Source organism: Geotrypetes seraphini, chromosome 6, assembly GCF_902459505.1.
Source record: "Geotrypetes seraphini chromosome 6, aGeoSer1.1, whole genome shotgun sequence".
NCBI classification, from domain to species: domain Eukaryota; kingdom Metazoa; phylum Chordata; class Amphibia; order Gymnophiona; family Dermophiidae; genus Geotrypetes; species Geotrypetes seraphini.
This window is the reverse complement of record NC_047089.1, coordinates 193,035,173-193,056,277: the sequence shown is the minus strand read 5'-3', so window position 1 is coordinate 193,056,277 and position 21,105 is coordinate 193,035,173. Positions and strand designations below refer to the sequence as shown.

The 21,105-nt window shown below is 42.1% G+C and overlaps 1 protein-coding gene across 1 annotated transcript in view; it reads right to left on the bottom strand.

Annotated features, from left to right (window-relative positions):
- Nucleotides 1–2,198: 2,198 nt before the first annotated feature.
- Nucleotides 2,199–21,105, bottom strand: part of LOC117363105 (disintegrin and metalloproteinase domain-containing protein 9-like) — a 301,668-nt gene continuing 282,761 nt past the window's right edge. Inside the window, exon 11 of the mRNA XM_033950405.1 lies at nucleotides 2,199–3,060. Coding sequence (XP_033806296.1) covers nucleotides 3,025–3,060 — 36 coding nt within the window. The 3' untranslated portion in view covers nucleotides 2,199–3,024. The remainder of the gene's footprint in view (nucleotides 3,061–21,105) is intronic.

Below are 21,105 nucleotides of genomic sequence, written 5' to 3'. Positions count from 1 at the left end.
TCAAGGGGCACGCGCGCCATCTGCAGCTGCCCCAGGCCGCCAGCAGGGAGCTCGAGCTCTTTGCTCTGCAGACTCAGGGAGGTGGGGTTGGGCTGCTGCTTGCATGCCAGCTGCAGTCCTCTGTTGAGCTCCTGGCGCATGGAAGCGGGCAAGTGCTGGCCACGCAGATCTTGAACTTGACCTCCAGCCTAGTGGCACACACCCCGCTGACCAGCGCCAGATCCTCCACCTTCTTGAAGCCACTTGATGATGTTATGCGCCACAGTGCTGTGGCTCCAAGGCTGTCCTCTGACGTGAACCGCCCAGGCGGAAACAGGAAGCTGCATCAGAGGTGAAGCTATTGGTTGAGCACTGCTTGCAGGAACGGTTGCCAGAACTTGCCACCGCTGCCGGGGGGGGGCGCACTTCTGATTTTTCCCAAGAGGGGGGCCCGGCGCTGCCGATCTTTCTGGGGGGCCCAACGCTGCCAATTTTTCCGGGGAGAGGCCCAGCACTGCCAATCTTTCCCGGGGGGGGGGGGGGGGGGGGAGGCGGCCTGGCGCTGCCGAAAGGGGAAAAAAATCAGAGTCCTGTTTGTTTCTTCAGCGGGCCCCCCTGACAACTTCAGGTCCTAGGCATATGCCTCTTGGGCCTATTCATTAATCCGGCCCCGACTCTAAGTACAACCAATCCAGAAGATGTTCCATGAGCTCGGGAAGAATCCAATACATACCCTGATGCAGTATATAGGCCTGATGATACCTATAAAAGTTTGGGAAATTTACCCTACCCACTGCAATTGGTTTTTGTAATGATACTAAAGCAATTCTCGCAGTTTTACCCAGCCAAATAAATTTAGTAATACTATTTAATTTCTTGTAAAAGGACCTCTGGAAAAACACTGGTAACATGCCCATTTGGTAGCAAACCACAGGCAAAATCATCATCTTAACCGTTTGAACTCTCCCCCACTATTCCATTGCTCACACATTTCTGAAACCTTTAGTAATAAGGATTTTCCATTTACTCTCATCGTATCTTCCAGTATTTTTTCAAATCCATATACCTAAATATTTTATACCCTCTTCCTTCCAAAGGAATGGGAATGGATTAAATAGTCCCTTTGAACAATGCACATTTAATGGAAGAACCTCCAATTTACTCCAATTTATTTTGTATCCAGAAAATTTCCCAAATCGGTCAATCAAATCTATTAAATGTGGGATAGTAGTTTCAGGATTTCTCAAATGAAGCAAAATATCATCTGCATAAGCAGAGACCTTATATTCCCAACCTGCATAAGGAATACCCTGTATCTCTGCATATGACGCGCTCCAAAAACCAAATAAATAAGGATTATTGATTTGGTGTTTAAAGTGCGTCATATGCGGAGCTTCTATGCATCTGTACTTTTGGATTGTTTAGCCTTTTCATGTATTTTTCATCCTAGTACTAGCAGGGACTTTGAGGAAGACTCTACTGTCAAAACACAGACCGTGTTGGGTCCAACGTTCCTAGCGGACTAGGTCCTTAAGGTTTTTATGTAGATTGCTATGTTAATTTTTTAATATATATTTTTAAATAAAGTCCAACTCAGGAACATCATCTCTCCACAGTTTTTTTTGGTTTCTCCTGTACTCTTGTACACCACCTTGGGCGAATCTCTTCATAAAGGCAGTTAATAAATCCCAAAATATAAATACATTTTCATAAAAGGAGACTGGGTAAATTTTGTGGTAATAGGTAGGAGTAATTTAGCAGACTAGGTGAATGAAAATATTTTTAATACCATAATAAAACCCTACAAAACCTATAACATTTCATTATTTGCATTAATGTGATCATCTGTTCAACAAAATGTTAACAAAAGCATTAAGTATATCCCAACAATTATTTATATAGAAATTATGGAAAAAAGCTAAACATAGCTTTCATAGCTGATGCACATCAGTTCTAAGTAGGCAAATATTTCTGCAACAGCAGAGAATATTTTGGGAGAACCCATTGCTGCTGAGAAAGTGACCTAGTGAATGGATAGCTACAAATCAAGAGGCCTCCATCTAAGAAAAATTAACCTCCCATTTTACAAAGCCGCATTAGGGTTTTTAAAAAAAAATCACCAGTCGCGGCGGTATTAGCTCCAACATTCATAGAATTCCTATGCGCGATGGAGCTAATACTGCCATGGATGGATAAAAAAGTCTAATGCAGCTTCATAAAAGTGTGTGTGGGGGCGAGGAATACATTTTTCTGTTTAATTAGTAGTACCTTTTCAGATGAAACCAAATAAATAACTTTAGAAAAAAATCCAAATGACCCAAGGGCTTGTTTTGGATTTTAACAAACCTTTTTTCAAATTAAAATATTAAAGAAAAATATTTTTAAAAGTGCCACTTGATAACAAAATAATTTAGTTGTGCCTAATATAAGGCTCTTTTTACTAAGCTGCACGCTATTAGCTCCGATGTGCATAGAATTCCTAATGCAGCTTTGTAAAAGAGGGGATATTTAGGGGGGAATTAATCAAGGAGCACTATCTGATTTAGCATGCACTTACCAATTTAGTGCATGCTAAATGCTAAGATGCCTATAGAAATATAATGGGTGTCTTAGCATTTAGAGTGTGTTAATCGTTAGCGTGTACTAAATCGGATAGCAGTCTTTGATTAATTCTCCCCACAGTAGTTGTACATTAATATAATTGTCTGAAATGACAGTAACTCTAAAGCAATATCAGTTAATGGATATATGCAACAGAAGGCTTACAATATTTTTAAGGTAATACTTTTTGTAAAGCCAAAATGTACTTTAAAGTTTGTACTTTTTCTCTAACTAAACTGCAGTTTGCAGTAAATAAATGTGGAAGCTCCTGATCACAAATAACTGCATATACAATTCTTAATCCAGTATTAAGGTTCTTCACTGGTTTCTAGCTGCCAAAGGTATCCAGTTTCTTAATATATCTTAAACGGTAGGAGCTGATGAGAAAAGCAGCTTTATGCGAAGTGCTGAAGATGACGCTATCCACCACTTCTTGCAGGACAGTTATGAGAAGGATATATCGGATTCTGAAGAATACCCCTTAAAAAATAATCCATTATGAAAACTGTTAGTTACATTAAAACATTTGATTTATTGCAATAACTTTTTTTTAACTTCTTGTGGTTCTTATGAGAGAACATTTTATTTTTTCTACAGGGCATATTTAGTGCTGGGCAAGATATGCCAGATAACTGACCTAATTTTATATATATGTAGGAATTATTTTTGCTTAGGATTATAAACATTAAAAAAGTATACATTGGTTTTCAACACAGTAGTTTATGTTGGTGGAGGTACATATGATTTGAGAGATTCATTGTAGGTCTTGACTTTGAGATGGATAACCTGGACATACAGATGGATAAACTGGACATACTGGCCTCACTTGTGTATGCTGGACACTACAGACATTTTTAACATATATTTTCTCATAGCCTGGCCCAGCCTGTACCTTGCTATCTGTGAACACATGTATCCTTTGAAATGCTAACCCAGCTGGCCTTTGCTGCAAAGTTCCTGTCTCCATTCCCTGCTGGGAGGATACTTCTCCAAGGTTCTGCTGAGCTGTTATCAGTGCTGTATGACTTCACATATGCCAGGCACCCTGGAAAGCCATAAAACATTTATAACAAGCAACATTCCTTGCAGGATGACAGGGGAGTAAGAGACATAGGAGCCTGATACCAAGACAGAACTCTTACCCAGGCTGGCCTGTCTCTGAAGCAAGTTATGGAAACCAAGCACAGCTGGGGTGCTGGAGGTCACCCTTGCCAACTTTCTGCATAAGACTATCTACAAGGACACCATCCTGAAGATGTACAGCGGTGTAAAACCACAAATTAGCTTCTGCAAGGTAAGAAGGATCTCAGAGCTGGAGGAAGAAAGTTCACGAAGAATTCTGTTTCTGCTCAGGCCCCCCTCCTGGGGGGGGGGGAGAAGTGAGAAAGGCGTGGAGTGGGAGGAATAGTTAGGTAAACATTTTTGTACCAATAGGGAAGTACATGACCAGAGTTTGGGGATGTGCTTTTTGAAACAAAGGAAGAATTTCTCTATATAACAATCCAAGCATCACAGTTAAAACCAGAGAGAAATTCACTTGGGTATGCCAGCAGGGACATGCTAGCCCCCTGCTCGGCATATGGGTGTAAGTTCTACTCTCCATTGCATATTCTGAACTGACAATATATTTCTTTCTGCCATGCCTTTGCTGCTATAATTTTGTAAGTCTTTATACTAACAATAAAAAATATTGTCTGTTTTGGAAGATACAATGCCGTCTCGTAGTGATTCCAATGAGATAAAATAAGCATCATTTACTTCAACTTGGAATAGCTTTGTGTTATAAGAGGCCAGATGATCTTGGTTCTGTACTTATGATGTCCACCACCTACACTTAAAACACTGAAAGCATTCAACATATGTTTATAGAAACATGATGGCAGATAAAGTTCGAATGGCCCATCTAGTCTTTTACCATTCTTAATCCTAACTTTATTCAAATAGTCATTCCAGGCATAGAGGCAGCAGAGCGCATTTTTTGTTTGGGACGGAGCCCAAAAGCTCTGCCCTAGACTAGAGAGTTGCACGGGGACAGAAATCCCACCCATCCCCACCCATCCCCGTCAAAGTCCCACCCATCCCTACCCGTCCCTGTGAGGAATCCCACCCATCCCCAACTATATGACAGCACAAGTGTACAAAGCTCAAAAGCAGAGAGAGGAAGAACCAAACATTAGGAAACAGGAACTTTGTACAGAACATTTTTTTTAAAAAAACCCTCCCAGACAGGAAAAATCATCAGAGCAGAATAAAAGATTACAAAATGCACACCACTCAACCTCTTTGTTTAAACCTGCAGGGTGTATGGATTGTAAGCGGTAAATCCACTGCTGTTCGTTCCTCCATAGTGTTCTAGCTAGATGATATTTCCTGTCTGGGAGGGTTTTTTTTATAATGTTCTGTACAAAGTTCCTGTTTCCTAACGTTTGGTTCTTCCTCTCTCTGCTTTTGAGCTTTGTACACTTGTGCTGTCATATACAATAGTTGAATTCTCTCCTGAACAGCATATCATACTGACCAATCACAGCAAAAGTCTCTTTTCTTGAGCAGCATACCATCCTGACCAATCATAGTAAGAGTCTTCTCTCCTGAGCAGTATACAATTCTGACCAATCACAGTAAGAGAGGCGGGTCCTCATGCTCCCTGTGGTTACTGACGTCAGCTGGGCTGCTTCTTTTTTGCAGCCTCTGTTTGGTGCCCTTCCCCAGGGCGTCTTTTTTCAACATCCAGTGTGTAGACCAAAGGACTCAGGTAACCTGCCTTGCAGCCAGACTAAAACAATGTTCTAAATACATGATTGTTATATATTTATATTGAATTTTGTTTCTTAACTATGAGCACAATTTTCATAGCACGTTTTTGTTCTTCTTAGGCATTGCACACTGCAAATAAAATCAATATAAAAAGCTTATCCTTCTGGCTTCCTGATGTAGCGTAGCGAAACACAGACTGTGTTGGAGCCGTGAACTGACCTTTTCAGATAAATGATCTACTGTTAAACAACTTTTTTAGAGCCATAACATTTGCCACTCCAGTAGAAGCAAGTATCCTTGCTCCATGCAATGTGTTATGATTAAAATTACAAACGCAGACTGAATTGGTTGGAACAGAAATGGATTTTCAAATTAAATACAGTGACGCCGGGGGGTTTAAACCAAGAAATTGAGTGGAACACTTTAATCTAATGGGATGTTCCTGATTCGTCAGTTGGGAAATGAGGTCATCAAATGAGGGTGGTACTTAAAGGGAGAAAAAAGACGCCGCGGCCATCTTGGAAAGATCAAAAGAGCATTGAATATCGGGATGGTCTGGTAGTAAAACGAAGGGTGAGCATTTAGCTATGAAGATTATGCTGTGTGGTCCCCTTAAGGGATATTAATCATTTAAAATGGAAAGATGTGGTAATATCTGCTTTTACTTTCAATAGGGGTTGATATCTTGAAAAAAGCCGTTCAGGCGAAACATGTCGATGTTGACAAACCCCGATTTGATCCTATTAAGGAAAAGCTAAGTGAACTTTTTTACAAATCTATATATTTATTGAGAAACACTTTCAAAAAAAAGGTTAAAAAATATTTAAAATAATACAAAAATTATTTATAGAATATATGGGCAAATGAAGAAGCCACAGCCATAGCCAAATATTAAAAAATGTTTGGTTGTATCGCAAAAATAATAGCGAACAACGATTGGCATATCTGAAGCCCTAAAAGAAATGTTTTATGCATTGGTCAGTTTAGATAGACAGTTATATGGAATTAGACTGATGTGAAGGAGGTGACTTAAAACTTTACTTATATAGTGAGATATTCAGTCAATTGAAGATAAAAAAGGAGTAAACAAATACTAGCATTGTTTAGACACTCCTGAGAATACTTCTGAAGATAAGATGACTAACTTTGGGGGTTATACGGATGAACAAGTCCAAAATCTACTTTTGAGACCAGCCTTATTAGATGACACTGGCGACTTGGGTTCACATACATTATGGGAAGACTGGGAGAACGTCCAGAAAAGAAGAATACGGGCTGAGTTACATGGAAGTACTCTTATACAGTATTTAAAGAAATCAATGATTCCGCGAGGTTTGAGAATGCTTAAGGAACCAAGATTATTTACCAACGATAAACTTTTCATGGACAAGTGGATCGCCATCTTAAACCGGTGTAGTAGAGATCTTATGGTATTGATTGTAGAAACAACAACAAAAGTGGAGGAGGAATTGAAGACTAAATTAGATATTATGGAAAAAGAACTGAAAGAAAAATCTCCTATGGAAGAATTTGAAAAGAATCTTTCAGACTTTCAGCAAACTTTAGCTTCATTTAAAGACACACTGAAACAATCAAAGATAAAGAAATTCAGAAGGGATGAATTTGATTACATCAATGAAAAAGTCTACACTTGGAATAAAAAAGACACGCGACAATTTAAACAACAACAACAAAAAAAAGTAGCATTTGACAAATCGTCTGATGAGTCTGAATATTCGAGTGAGGGTGGAAATGAAAATGATCAAGTTACTACTGTTACCACAGCCCCAAAACCTTTTTTAGGGGGACCCAGAGGAAGATCGAGAGGAAGCAAGAGAGGGCGAAATGTGGTTCCGAGAGGGTCGACGGGCCCGGTGACACGGAACAGCCAACAGTAATAAATTTAACAAAGAGCTTGTTGACTAAACATCAGGAGGAGGTCCTACAGTTAGGCCTTAATTTCATCCCCACCAGTTTATATGATCCTTTTGCGATAAGAGTAGCATTTTTCAAATTTATAAGAAAAGTACAACTCCGTATATTCTTCTGTGATAATCCTCCCAGTATAGACATTTCAGTGAAAAAACCCCCAAGCAATTGGATGCCTCCGGGTAGTGTGCACCATTCAGTTCTCACTTTTCAGCAATTGGTTGTATTAGATCTTGAAAAACAAGAAAAAGAATATATGGGGCGGTTCATTCCGAGAAATATGGATAGAAATCAACATTTAGCATTAAGAGAACTTGTGGAAAATAAACAAATTATGATTATGAAGGCAGATAAAGGGGGGGGCCACTATATTGCAGGATAGAGGCCAATACAATATGGAAGCTTCTAGACAATTGAATGACATAGTAGCATACCGGCTGATGGACGTAGATCCAGTAAAAATGTTACAGGAACAAATCAAGAATATAGTAGAACCAGGATTAAAAAATGGTATGTTAACAAAAAAAGAAGCTTGTTTTCTTATGGAACAATGGCCTAGAACTCCTAAATTGTATCTGGTCCCGAAAGTGCATAAGAGTTTACAGACCCCTCCGGGGAGGCCAATAGTATCCACAAAGGGCTCGGTTTTAGAACCGCTATCACAGTTTGTGGATTGTTTTTTACAACCTTTTGTGGTGAAAGTCACTTCATTCATAAAAGATTCTTCCCACTTTATTACCATGTTAAGAGAAATGGAACGGCCAACAGAAACACCTATTTTGGCCTCTTTGGACATCACCTCACTCTATACTATGATCCCTCAACAAGCAGCGCTAGATATTATCAAAAAAGTGTTGGAGTCACGTATAGGGCAACCTAGAATAAAAACAGAATTCTTGATGGAATTAGCAACATTGGTTATAACAGCAAACTATTTCTGGTTTAATGGGAGATATTACCATCAAATACAAGGTGTGGCGATGGGGGCGACGCTGGCCCCCTCGGTAGCCACCTTGTATCTAGCAGATATGGAGGAAAATACCATTTATACCATGCGAAATTTTGAAAAAGTGGGGATGTGGAGACGTTTTCTGGACGACGTGTTTGTCGTCTGGAGAGATTCTGAGGAAACACTATTAAATTTTATAGGAGAATTGAATGTTTTGAACCAGCATATAAAATTCACGGCTGAGTATAGTAAGGGTAAAGTCAACTTCCTGGACCTTACAATAAGATTTGAACATGGAAAGTTCATTACAACATTGTTCCGCAAACCAGTGGCGAGAAACACACTTTTGAAATTTCACAGCCACCACCCATATCGGTTGAAATACAATCTGCCGATAGGACAATTTTTAAGATTACGCCGCCTATGCTCGGAAGATCAGGATTTTATATCCCAGTCTAGACAGTTGGAAAGGAGGATAAAAATGAGAGGGTACCCAAATAGAGCTATCCGAAAAGCGTTTTTACGGGCGAAATACGCTAATCGTGAGTTACTTTTACAACAGACATCCACTATCGGGAGTGAGGTGAAGAATCCTGAAGAAAGTCACACTAGAATGACATGTGTTCTACCCTTCTATGTGGAGTCTAAATATATAGTAAACAGTATGAAAAAATACTGGCACATTTTACAAACAATTCCCAAGGTTTTTGAAGAATTTCCTACCATTACTTACCAACGGGGTAAAAATATAGGAGAATATTTAGCAAAACATCGCTACACTATAGAAGAGGATGAAATACAGTCTATACAGGGACATCAGAAATGCCAGAGATGTCAATGGTGCAGTAGCACAATTGAAGGAAGTGAATGGCAGCCTCCCTATAGAGAAATAAATATCATAGCTAATGCAACAACTACGTGTAGAACACATAATGTAGTTTATGTCATACTGTGCCCCTGTAAGTTGATGTATGTGGGTAGAACAAGTCGCCAGATGAATGTTAGACTCAATGAACACAAATCCAGGATCATCAATAAAGTAATGGAAGCCCCTTTAGTGGAACATTGGGAGACCCTGGGGCATGAGAGCACGGATATAAAATGGCGTATTATATCTCATATAAAGGAAGGGTGGGAGGGTGGAAATTACAAACGCAGACTGAATTGGTTGGAACAGAAATGGATTTTCAAATTAAATACAGTGACGCCGGGGGGTTTAAACCAAGAAATTGAGTGGAACACTTTAATCTAATGGGATGTTCCTGATTCGTCAGTTGGGAAATGAGGTCATCAAATGAGGGTGGTACTTAAAGGGAGAAAAAAGACGCCGCGGCCATCTTGGAAAGATCAAAAGAGCATTGAATATCGGGATGGTCTGGTAGTAAAACGAAGGGTGAGCATTTAGCTATGAAGATTATGCTGTGTGGTCCCCTTAAGGGATATTAATCATTTAAAATGGAAAGATGTGGTAATATCTGCTTTTACTTTCAATAGGGGTTGATATCTTGAAAAAGCCGTTCAGGCGAAACATGTCGATGTTGACAAACCCCGATTTGATCCTATTAAGGAAAAGCTAAGTGAACTTTTTTACAAATCTATATATTTATTGAGAAACACTTTCAAAAAAAAGGTTAAAAAATATTTAAAATAATACAAAAATTATTTATAGAATATATGGGCAAATGAAGAAGCCACAGCCATAGCCAAATATTAAAAAATGTTTGGTTGTATCGCAAAAATAATAGCGAACAACGATTGGCATATCTGAAGCCCTAAAAGAAATGTTTTATGCATTGGTCAGTTTAAATAGACAATGATTAAAATTCAAGCACCTTTTCAGCAACATTGTACCGCTGTTGTGGCGCCTTGCTGAAGAGCTTTTGAGCACATTTAAATATTTAAAAGCCTTTAAAAGTTATATGAAGATACTATTTGAGAAACTTGCCCAGTATTGATGAGAGGGGTTTTTTTTTGTGTTTTGTTCTATTTTGAAAGTATTGCTCCCTCAAGTGGACTGTAATTTTAAATCCCCGGCCTGTTTGGATCAAACATACATCCCTTAAGAGAAGGGAGCCGGCGAGAAGGAAGCCACAGCAGCCGCGTGGCAGAAGAAAGAAGCAGCAGCTTCTTGGTAGCCGGGAGAGGAGAAGAGCGGCGGTGAGGAGCGGGTAGCGGCGAGAGTTAGCTCCGCACACCCGCGTCACCAGCCGCAACACCAAGCGCCCGGACTCCCCCTTAAGAGAAGGGAGCCAGCGAGAAGGAAGCCACAGCAGCCGCATGGCAGAAGAAAGAAGCAGCAGCTTCTTGGTAGCCGGGAGAGGAGAAGAGCAGCGGTGAGGAGCGGGTAGCGGCGAGAGTTAGCTCCGCCCACCCGTGTCACCAGCCGCGACACCAAGCGCCCGGACTCCCCCTTAAGAGAAGGGAGCCGGCGAGAAGGAAGCCACAGCAGCCGCGTGGCAGAAGAAAGAAGCAGCAGCTTCTTGGTAGCCGGGAGAGGAGAAGAGCGGCGGTGAGGAGCGGGTAGCGGTGAGAGTTAGCTCCGCCCACCCGCATCACCAGCCGCGACACCAAGCGCCCGGACTCCCCCTTAAGAGAGGGGGTGCCAACGGTGCGTGGCCGTTCGGCGCGCAGCGAAGGCGAGCGGCAAAGGCGCTCACCTCAGCGAGAGCGCCTTTGCAAAGGAGCCTTGGAAGGAGCCCAGGCAGCCCAGCAGCGAATCCTAAACTTCTAACTAAAAAAAAACAAAACCTTTTTCTTCTGTTCCCATTCTTCTCTTCTCTCCCTATTCTTTCAGCTAGCTGCACGCCAAGCTAACTCACACTCAGCCAACCCTTTCAGAAACCCTTTCAGATACCCTTAGCTCTTAACTTCTTATTCTCTCAGACACCCAAATCTTTCATAATCTCGCACTAGCTCTCAGTAGGATTTTTTCTAACTCTCTTTTTCCTTTTCTAATTACTGACAGGCAGACCTAATTCACAACTTGGAAATGGCAGGGAGGACTAGAAGCGCCAAAGCTACAATCAAATCCAGCATTCCAGCCACCATGGGGACCCTGGAGGAGATCACGGACGGTGTACAAAGGGAGGAGGACTCAGGACGGTGGACAGAGGTCTCCGTGCAGACCGAATCCACCCCCCCCCCCCCCCGGCACTACACTACAGTCTCCACGCAGACAGAGGAGGCTGCTCAGCTGGATGGAGCCCTCATGCAGGAATTGTGGAGTCTCAGGGAGGAGGTGGTTCGCCTGAGAAGCATCCGAGAGGATGAAGCCTACATCGACGGAGTCGTTCAGGAGTTGTCCCAAATTACAGAGCAGACCCACGACAAGTCCATTCTCGAGACACCCAAATCATCAGCTTTGAAGCCAACATTTGGGATACAGGAAATGGCTGGCGGCAATGACACCTGGCAGTTGGTGACCTCTTCCACAGGTAAACATAGAAGATCCCCCCCCCCCTTTTTTCAATCTCTTCATCCTCTTCTTTTTCTTCCCAACAGGCCAACCCTACATCAACCCTTCAACTCGTCCTGAAGAATAGATTCCAGATTCTTCAGGAAGAAGCTGCCGACAAGGTACAGGAGCAGGCCCAGCACGAAGAATTCGAAGAACAGGAGCAGACCCAACACACAACCCCATCTGCTGACCGACTTCCCCCTCCACAGCAGAAGAAGCGCAGAGTTATAGTCATTGGGGACTCCATGCTGAGGGGCACCGAGGGACCAATCTGCAGACCGGATGCACACTCAAGAGAGGTTTGCTGTCTGCCTGGAGCCAAAATACGGGACGTCACCACCAGCCTAGGTAAACTACTTACACCTCATGACCATTTTCCTATGCTTCTTATCCATATAGGTATGAATGACACTGCCAGGAACACCCTGGAGACCATCACCAGAGACTTCGGAGCCTTGGGTGAGAGGCTGAAGCAGACAAGTGCGCAGGTGGTCTTCTCATCAATCCTCACAGTTAGAGGCAAGGGAAGAGCCAGAGATGAATGCATCCGGAGAACGAACGAATGGCTACAAGGATGGTGTAGAGATATGAACTTCGGATTCCTGGATCATAGAGAGGCACTGCAGGGACTACAGGGACCAGACGGACTCCATTTGACCAGCAGAGGTAAGAACATCTTCGGACACCGACTAGCCCGCCTGCTTCGCAGGGCTTTAAACTAGGTAAGTTGGGGGAGGGGACCTACTCATATATTGGTGTGGAAAGGAACTATCCTGATGGGACGAGTCGACACTCTGTTTCCGAGGTAAGGACCCAATTTGCAAACAGTTCTCTAGGAGCCACACAGACTCAGTCAGGAATAGCCTTACAGGGACTCAACATACACAAAGTGTGGAGGGCCATGTATGTTAATGCACACAGTTTAGGCAATAAAATTCTAGAACTGGAAACTGAAATTAGGGATGCCAACCTGGACGTGGTGGCAATATCCGAGACTTGGTTCACGGACGCACATGGGTGGGATATGGCTATACCGGGGTACAATCTACTTCGTCAGGACAGAGAGGGCAGGTTAGGTGGAGGGGTAGCACTATACATTAAAGAGGACATCAAAACCACCAGGATCACTGATGTCAAGTATACCGGGGAGTCCCTCTGGGTAAACCTGGCAAGAGGTGGCAAAAAATGCCTGTATCTTGGTGTCGTATACAGACCTCCAAGACAACCGGAAGACATGGACGCAGAATTAATTGAAGACATAGAGAATATAACTCTACGGGGCGACACTGTACTGCTAGGAGACTTCAACATGCCTGATGCAGACTGGAACACATTTTCAGCAACAACCAGCAGCAGCAGGAGGCTTTTGACCTCCATAAAAGGAGTACAACTCAGATAGATGGTAACGGAGCCCACTAGGGACCAGGCGATCCTAGACCTGGTACTCACCAACGGGGAAAGCGTCTCAGAGGTCTCGGTAGGAGATACGCTAGCCTCCAGCGACCATAACATGGTATGGTTCAACCTTGGGAAAGGATCCCCTAAATCAATTACAAAAACAAAGGTGCTCAAATTCCGGGGCACCGACTTCGCATGCATGGGAGATTTCGTTCATCAGACGCTGCAGGACCAAGCAGAGACCGGCAATGTGGAAACTATGTGGTCGTACCTGAAATCATCTATACACGAAGCAACTAATCGCTACATAAAATCAGTAGATAAAAGACAAAGAAACAACAAACCCCAATGGTTCACTGAAGAGATCTCGCACCTCATTAAGGAGAAGAAAAAAGCATTTCTTTCCTACAAACGTACGCAGAGAAGAGAAACTAAAGTAGAATATAAGACCAGATCTGCAGCGGTCAAAACAGCAGTTAGGGAGGCCAAACTTCGAGTGGAAGAAACTCTGGCAAAAAACATTAAAAAAGGGGACAAATCTTTCTTTAGGTATAGCAGTGATAGGAAAAGGAACACAGATGGTATAGTACGCCTTAGACAATCGGACGGAAACTACGCGATGGCGGATTCAGAAAAAGCAGAACTACTAAATGAATATTTATGCTCAGTCTTCACCTGCGAAGCACCGGGACACGGACCACAGTTGATGATAAAACAAGACATGGATGACCCGTTTCAGAATTTTGAGTTCACACCTGGGGACGTCTACAACGAACTGGCAAGGCTAAAGGTAAACAAGGTCATGGGACCGGACAATTTACACCCGAGAGTGCTCAGAGAATTGAGAGATGTTCTGGCGGAACCGTTGGCAGTGCTCTTCAATCTCTCACTAAGTACGGGGATAGTTCCGTTGGACTGAAAAACAGCCAACGTCGTTCCTCTACATAAAAAGGGTTGCAAGGCTGAGGCTGCGAACTATAGACTGGTAAGCCTCACCTCAATAGTATGCAAACTCATGGAAACACTAATTAAATATAAATTAGATACGATCCTGAACGAGGGAAATCTCCGGGATCCCAGCCAACATGGATTCACCAAGGGTAGGTCATGCCAGTCCAATCTAATCAGCTTCTTTGACTGGGTAACAAGAAGACTGGACTCAAGAGAGTCCTTGGACGTCGTGTACCTGGACTTTAGCAAAGCGTTTGACAGCGTCCCACACCGCAGGCTGCTGAACAAGATGAAATCGATGGGATTAGGAGAGACTCTAACTGCATGGGTTATAGATTGGCTTAGTGGCAGACTTCAGAGGGTGGTGGTTAACGGTACCTTCTCTAAAATGTCGGAGGTGACTAGCGGAGTGCCACAGGGTTCAGTCCTGGGCCCACTCCTCTTCAACATAATCATTGGGGATCTGACTCAAGGGCTTTAAGGCAAGGTAACCTTATTTACTGATGACGCCAAACTATGCAATATAGTAAACGGCTATAATCTACAGGATGCTATGGAGCAAGACCTGCGTACTTTAGAAAGATTGTCCTTGATCTGGCAGATGGGCTTCAACGCCAAGAAATGTAAGGTCATGCATCTCGGTAACGGAAATCCTTGCAGAACCTACACCCTGAATGGAGAAACTTTAACCAGGACTACGGAAGAACGAGACTTAGGAGTAATCATCAGTGCTGACATGAAAGCAGCCACTCAAGTGGAGAAGGCTTCATCTAAAGCATGGCAGATGATAGGTTGTATCAAGAGAAGCTTCGTCAACAGGAAACCTGAAGTCATGATGCCATTGTACAGAGCCATGGTGAGACCTCATCTGGAATACTGTGTGCAATTCTGGAGGCCACATTACTGTAAGGATGTGCTCAGAATTGAATCGGTTCAGCGGTTGGCCACCAGGTTGGTCTCGGGGCTAAAGGATCTCCCGTACGAAGAAAGACTGAGCAAATTGCAGCTCTACACTCTCGAAGAGCGTAGGGAGAGGGGAGACATGATTGATACATTTAAGTACATCACGGGATGGGTCGAGGTGGAAGATGATATCTTTCTTCTCAAGGGACCCTCGACCACAAGAGGACATCCGCTCAAACTCAAGGGAGGGAAGTTTTGTGGAGACGCCAGGAAGTACTTCTTCACGGAGAGAGTGATTGAGCATTGGAACAAGCTTCCAGTACAGGTGGTCGAGGCACACAGCATCCCAGACTTCAAGAACAAATGGGATACCTATGTGGGATCCCTACGAGGTCATGCCAAGGGATAGGGTCACTAGGACTTGAATGAGCGGGTCAGTAGAGTGACAGTATAATTACAATTGTACTTTAGGGGGTCAGTAGACTTAAGAGGGTGGGTAAATGGTGTGGGCAGACTTGATGGGCTATAGCCCTTATCTGCCGTCATCTTTCTATGTTTCTATGTTTCATCTTTAGCATTAATTTTTAACATTCAACTTTCTTCCATTTTTCTACTTTCTTTTCAAAATCTATCTACTTTTCCATGTCATCCCTTCCCATCTATCCATATGTACCATCTCCTCCCTCTTTCTTCACCCCTAGTCCCATCTATCCATAGGAAGCATTTCTTAATATCTCTTCCCTGCCACACACATTGCTGTACACCATCTCTTTCCTCTGACTCCCCTTACCCTCCATCCCTGTGCAATATCTCATCCCTCTCCCATGGTCAGATAACTCTGTCTTCCCTCTTCCCCCTTCATATGGTCTGGCATCTTTCTCCTCCCCATAGCTTAGAATATCTCTCCTCTCCCATGGTCTGGCATCTCTCTCTCTCCTTCCTTCCCTCTTCCTGAGGTCTAACATCTCTCTCCTCCTCTCCTTTCTGCGGTCTGGCATTTCTCTTTCCTACAGTCTGGCATCTCTCTCTCCCCTCCTTCCCTTCCATTCTGTGATCTGCCATCTTTCTGTCTCTCTCTCTCTCCTTCCCATTCCAGTGGTCTGGTATCAACTCTCTTTCCTCCTTCCATCACCCTTCTCCAGAATCTGACATCTTTCCCTTCTTTGAGTCATCTCCCCTCCCTCCCAGTGTAACATTTCTCCCTCCTTCCTCTCCACCACTATCATAAGAACATAAGAATTTGCCTCCGCTGGGTCAGACCAGAGGTCCATCGCGCCCAGCAATCCGCACCCGCGGCAGCCCATCAGGTCCATGACCTGTCATGTTAATTTGATTTAGCCCTATAGCCCCTTGTTTTTATCTTTACTCTTTCCATACTCTTATCTACCCTTATCTGTATCCCTCAATCCCCCTATCCTTCAGGAATCCATCCAATCCCTCTTTGAATCCCCGTAGCGTACTCTGCCCGACCACTTCCTCCGGGAGCGCGTTCCATGTGTCCACAACCCTCTGTGTGAAGAAGTACCTCCTTGCATTGGTTCTAAACTTGTCCCCTTCCAGTTTCTCCGAGTGCCCTCTTGTGCCTGTGGTTCCCCGTAGTTTGAAGAATCTATCCCTGTCTATCTTCTCCATGCCCCTCATGATCTTGAAAGTTTCTATCATGTCTCCCCTAAGCCTCCTCTTTTCCAGGGAGAAGAGTCCCAACTTGTCCAGCCTGTCAGCGTATGAACAGTCTTCCATGCCATTTATCATCTTCGTAGCTCTTCTCTGGACCCTCTCAAGTATCGCCATGTCTTTCTTGAGGTACGGCGACCAATATTGGACGCAGTACTCTAGATGCGGGCGCACAATTGCACGATACAGTGGCAAGATGACTTCCTTCGTCCTGGTTGTAATTCCCTTCTTAATGATGCCCAGCATTCTGTTAGCTTTCTTCGAGGCCGCTGCACATTGCGCTGATGATTTCATGGTTGTATCCACCAGCACACCCAAGTCTTTTTCAAGATTACTCTCCCCCAGTAATGTTCCCCCCATTTTGTAGCTGTACCTTGGGTTCCTTTTCCCTATATGCATGACCTTACATTTTTCCATGTTAAAACACATTTGCCATTTGTTTGCCCACTCTTCCAGTTTGCTTAGGTCCCTTTTATAACCAAGGTTATAATATAAATTAAATACCTGATCCATTTTCCAGAGGCATATGGCCATGTGTTGTGTCAGATACTGTGGAGTATTTGTGCTGGTGTTGTGTTGTGGAATGTTGAGCCCACATTCAGCAGAGGTGCTGTTGGTAGTTTCCTAATGCAGTGCTATTTTAGTAAAGATATTGATTAGAATGTGTTGAGAATCTATGCTAATGTAAGAATGTTTTGATTGGCTGCACAAGTCTGCAGGGACATCAACTGTCTTGTGACAGTTAAACAGACTGAGTTGTCTTTGAAGAAGGGAAAACGGTTCTGGTTTTGGTCTGTGTGTAAATGAGAGTAAGTGAGATAGAAGGTGAGGTATATGAATGAAACTTTAATAAAAATTGTGTGTATGACTAACAGATTTTTGGAACAGATTTAAGGCAAATTGTTATGTGAGAAAGGTGTGTGTTGTTTTAATGTCTGCCTAAGAAAATGGAAAAATGTAAGTGAAGAGAACTCAGTCTGCTACAATAGTTAGTTTAAGGAAAATAAAAAATAGTTTAGATAGAATTCCAGGTATAGAAACTATTTTTATTTCTTTTAAACTTATTTAGTGGAACAGTTCTTAGGTATCCTGAGCTGACAGGCAAACTTAAGATACTTACATATAGGGAGTGAGGGTATTTTTCCTCTTATTTTTATTTGACTTAGAGAGGTGTAGGGAGAAGAACAGATGAAGGAAAGAGGCCTGAAGATTGAAGAATGAAGAACAAAGATAAGTAAAATTCACCAAAGACAGAAGTCATTTTAATTTCTGCTAAGAACAACTTTGCCTACCTGAAGTTAAGACTCTATGACTTTAAATGGCATTTATGACCCCGAGAACCGTGTAATATAAAGAGAGGTTTCTGTACTGTAAAGGAAACACTGTTGTTCAGTTATCAGTATGTATTAGTGATAAATAGTGAATGCTGAAACACGTTAGAATATTAGAACACTGGATCCAGTTAGGCAAATGTTATTAAATTATAATGATAAGCACTTTATAACTTATTAAAAGATTTTATTTGCTTTTAACCATTTTAAAGACAAATTATTGAATTGGTGCAATAAATTTATTTTTGCACCTTGCATCTAGTCTGGCTATTCATTAAAATGTTTATAACCTTTGTATATTTTATCTGATTTTTAAAACATTTAATCCTAGCCAGTTCTCTTAAAATCCAAGTTAAGAGTGGCTAGTGTTCATTTTTCTTCTGGCTGGGTGTTGAGCTAAGCCACTTGGATACCATGACTACAGTTTAGGATCCTCAGCACTTTGGTACAGAAAAAAAGGAGGGGGATTACAGATTTGGCGTAGTCGGCAGGATTTTTGGACTAGTTTTGAGTTCAAAAATTCTGAAAAATCACATGCTGTGAAAAAGAACCTGTGTTGCAGAGGAACATTTAAGTGTGTTGTAACAATACAGGAAGTTTTGTGTATTTTTTTGCTATTTTGTTTGATAGTTTTGTTTCCAGGTCAAAACCCATTCATTCTAACATGGAAAATCTGGAAAGACAATTGATTGAAATGAGAGGAATGATAGAAGAAATTCAGCAACAACAGCAGCAGCGACAGCAGACATCATCTCAAGTTATGAGGAATCCACAGGTTTTTAATTCAATAGTATGTCCCGGGGAGAGGAATATTCAGGATTTTTATGGATCTCCCGGTAGACCCGGAGACCTGAGTGTAGAAGAGTGGATTGAGGATACACAAAAAGTTCTTCGAATTCGTCATGTGGCCCAAGAAGACCAGTTGGATACTGTATTATGTCACATTAAGGGGCAGGCTAAGGAGACAATTAGATTTGCCTTGCCTCAGGATGTGGGTACTTTGGATCTGCTATTTGAGACCTTGAAGGAAGTTTATGGTGATCGAGTTCATTTGGGACTGCGAATAAAAGAGTTTTACGAAAGAAGACAGAAATCGGGAGAGTCAGTCCGGGAATATGCAAATCAACTGCAAAGTAAATTTTGTGTCATCAGAGACCGTGATCCCGAAAGAATAGGTAATGTGGAGATAACATTAAAAGAACAATTCGTATTTGGATTAAGAAATGACATTTTGCGGAAAATGTTGGGTCTAAAAATGGAAGAATGTCCACGGATGACTTTCAGAGAATTACAACATATAGCTATTAGGTGGGCAGATGAAGAAAAGGATAATCTAAATTTGAAAAGTCAGAAGAGCAGAAGTGATGGATTTGACAGATTGGAAAGATGTGAGGAAGAGGTTGTCCCTACCACTTCTGGGAAAAATTTGATGAGCAATCTGTCCAATTGTCTAGATCGCTTAGAGCGTTCTCAGGAATTATTGTTAGAAACTAATCGAAGAGTTTTACGAGAACTAGAAGTTGAATAACCAAAAAGAAGAGAAGATCAGACTGAGAGAAGATTCCGAGGGTACTCCAGTAGAAATGGTGGAGGAGATGTAGTATGTTATAATTGTCATCAAGTGGGGCACATTGCTCGTAATTGTTGGAATGAGAAGAAAGATAACTCTCAAGATTCTGAGAGAGGGGCTGGGACAAATTCTCATGTTGAAAGACCAACCAGCGAAGGTCAAACCCAGAGGAACGAATCAAAGAGTGCTCCCACGAAAAATATTTTACAGAGGCCTGTCCAGATAATCTGTGAGGATAAGTGGCAAGATTCTGAATGGGAAGCCCGTAAGGAAAAGACAGTGGGGCAATCCCCAGTAATAGATATTACTATCAATGGAATAAAAACCCGGTGTACAGTAGATACCAGATCAGTGCTACTCTTGTAGCAAGCTATTTTTTCAAACATTTCCCTCATCCTGAAAAAATGGAAGAGGCTAGTTGGATGAAACTACCAGCTGTGAATGGCACACCATATTTGGTACTTGGATGTATAGAAGCAAAGGTGCAATTTGAAGAAAAAGATTTTCCTAACAGTTATGTTTTCATAGTGAGAGATCATCAATCACCTGAGGAGTTGGGAGAAGATTATGCACCGGGATTAATTGGTATGAACATTTTAAAACATATGGGGAATTGTCTTCCTAGGATTTTGCAATTGTCTAATAACCAGCATAAAGAGACAAAATTACAAGTGAATAGAATTTTGGCAACGATTAAGGGAGTAAAAGAATATGAAGAAACTGCTGTAGAAACACGACTGGGATTTGTAAAAACAATTGGGAATGTAAAACATATTTTATCAGCTATGACCAAGAAAGTTGTGATGGGAGTATGCAACAAAGTAATATGTCTATGTGTGATATGGTACTGACTGCTACCCGAGCGATGAATCTACCATTAGGAATTATGGTAGCAAGGTCATTAGTGACACCACAAGAAGGTATGGCTCCAGTGCGCATGATTAACATAAGCAGTGAAGATATAATACTTCCATCTCGTATGCAAGAGGCTGAATTGTATAAACCGTGTGCAGTAATAAATCAAACTGAGATTTTAGAAAATGAATCAATTCTGGAATGTCAAATACAAGTGGAAGATAATGAGATTCCTCCTGTTGAAGTAAACTGGGATGAGTTGAATGCAGAGCAAAGTGGAAAATTAAAGGCCCTGCTGAAAAAACATAAAGAAGTTTTCTAATTGGATGACAGTGATATTGGTTTTACAAATATCATACAACATAAAATAAATACTGGGACAGTTCCATCTTTTAAATTACCCTATAGACGGGTTTCTCCACATTTGTTTAAGGAATTCAAAGATCATATTTATGAATTGGTAAATAAGGGAATTTTATGGAAGAGTAGTAGTCCATGGGCTTACCCAGCAGTAGTCCTCAGAAAAAAAGATGGAAGTCTTAGATTTTGTGTGGACTATAGGAAACTAAATTCAGTGACAATAAAGGATGCCTATCCTTTACCCCGGATCGATGAAGCTTTAGATGCACTGGGATCGGCTTGCTGGTTCACCTCCCTGGATTTAACTTCTGGCTATTTTCAGTTGGGAATGGCTCCAGTGGATATAGAGAAAACTGCTGTTACAACTCCGTTTGGACTTTTCGAATGGCTGCGA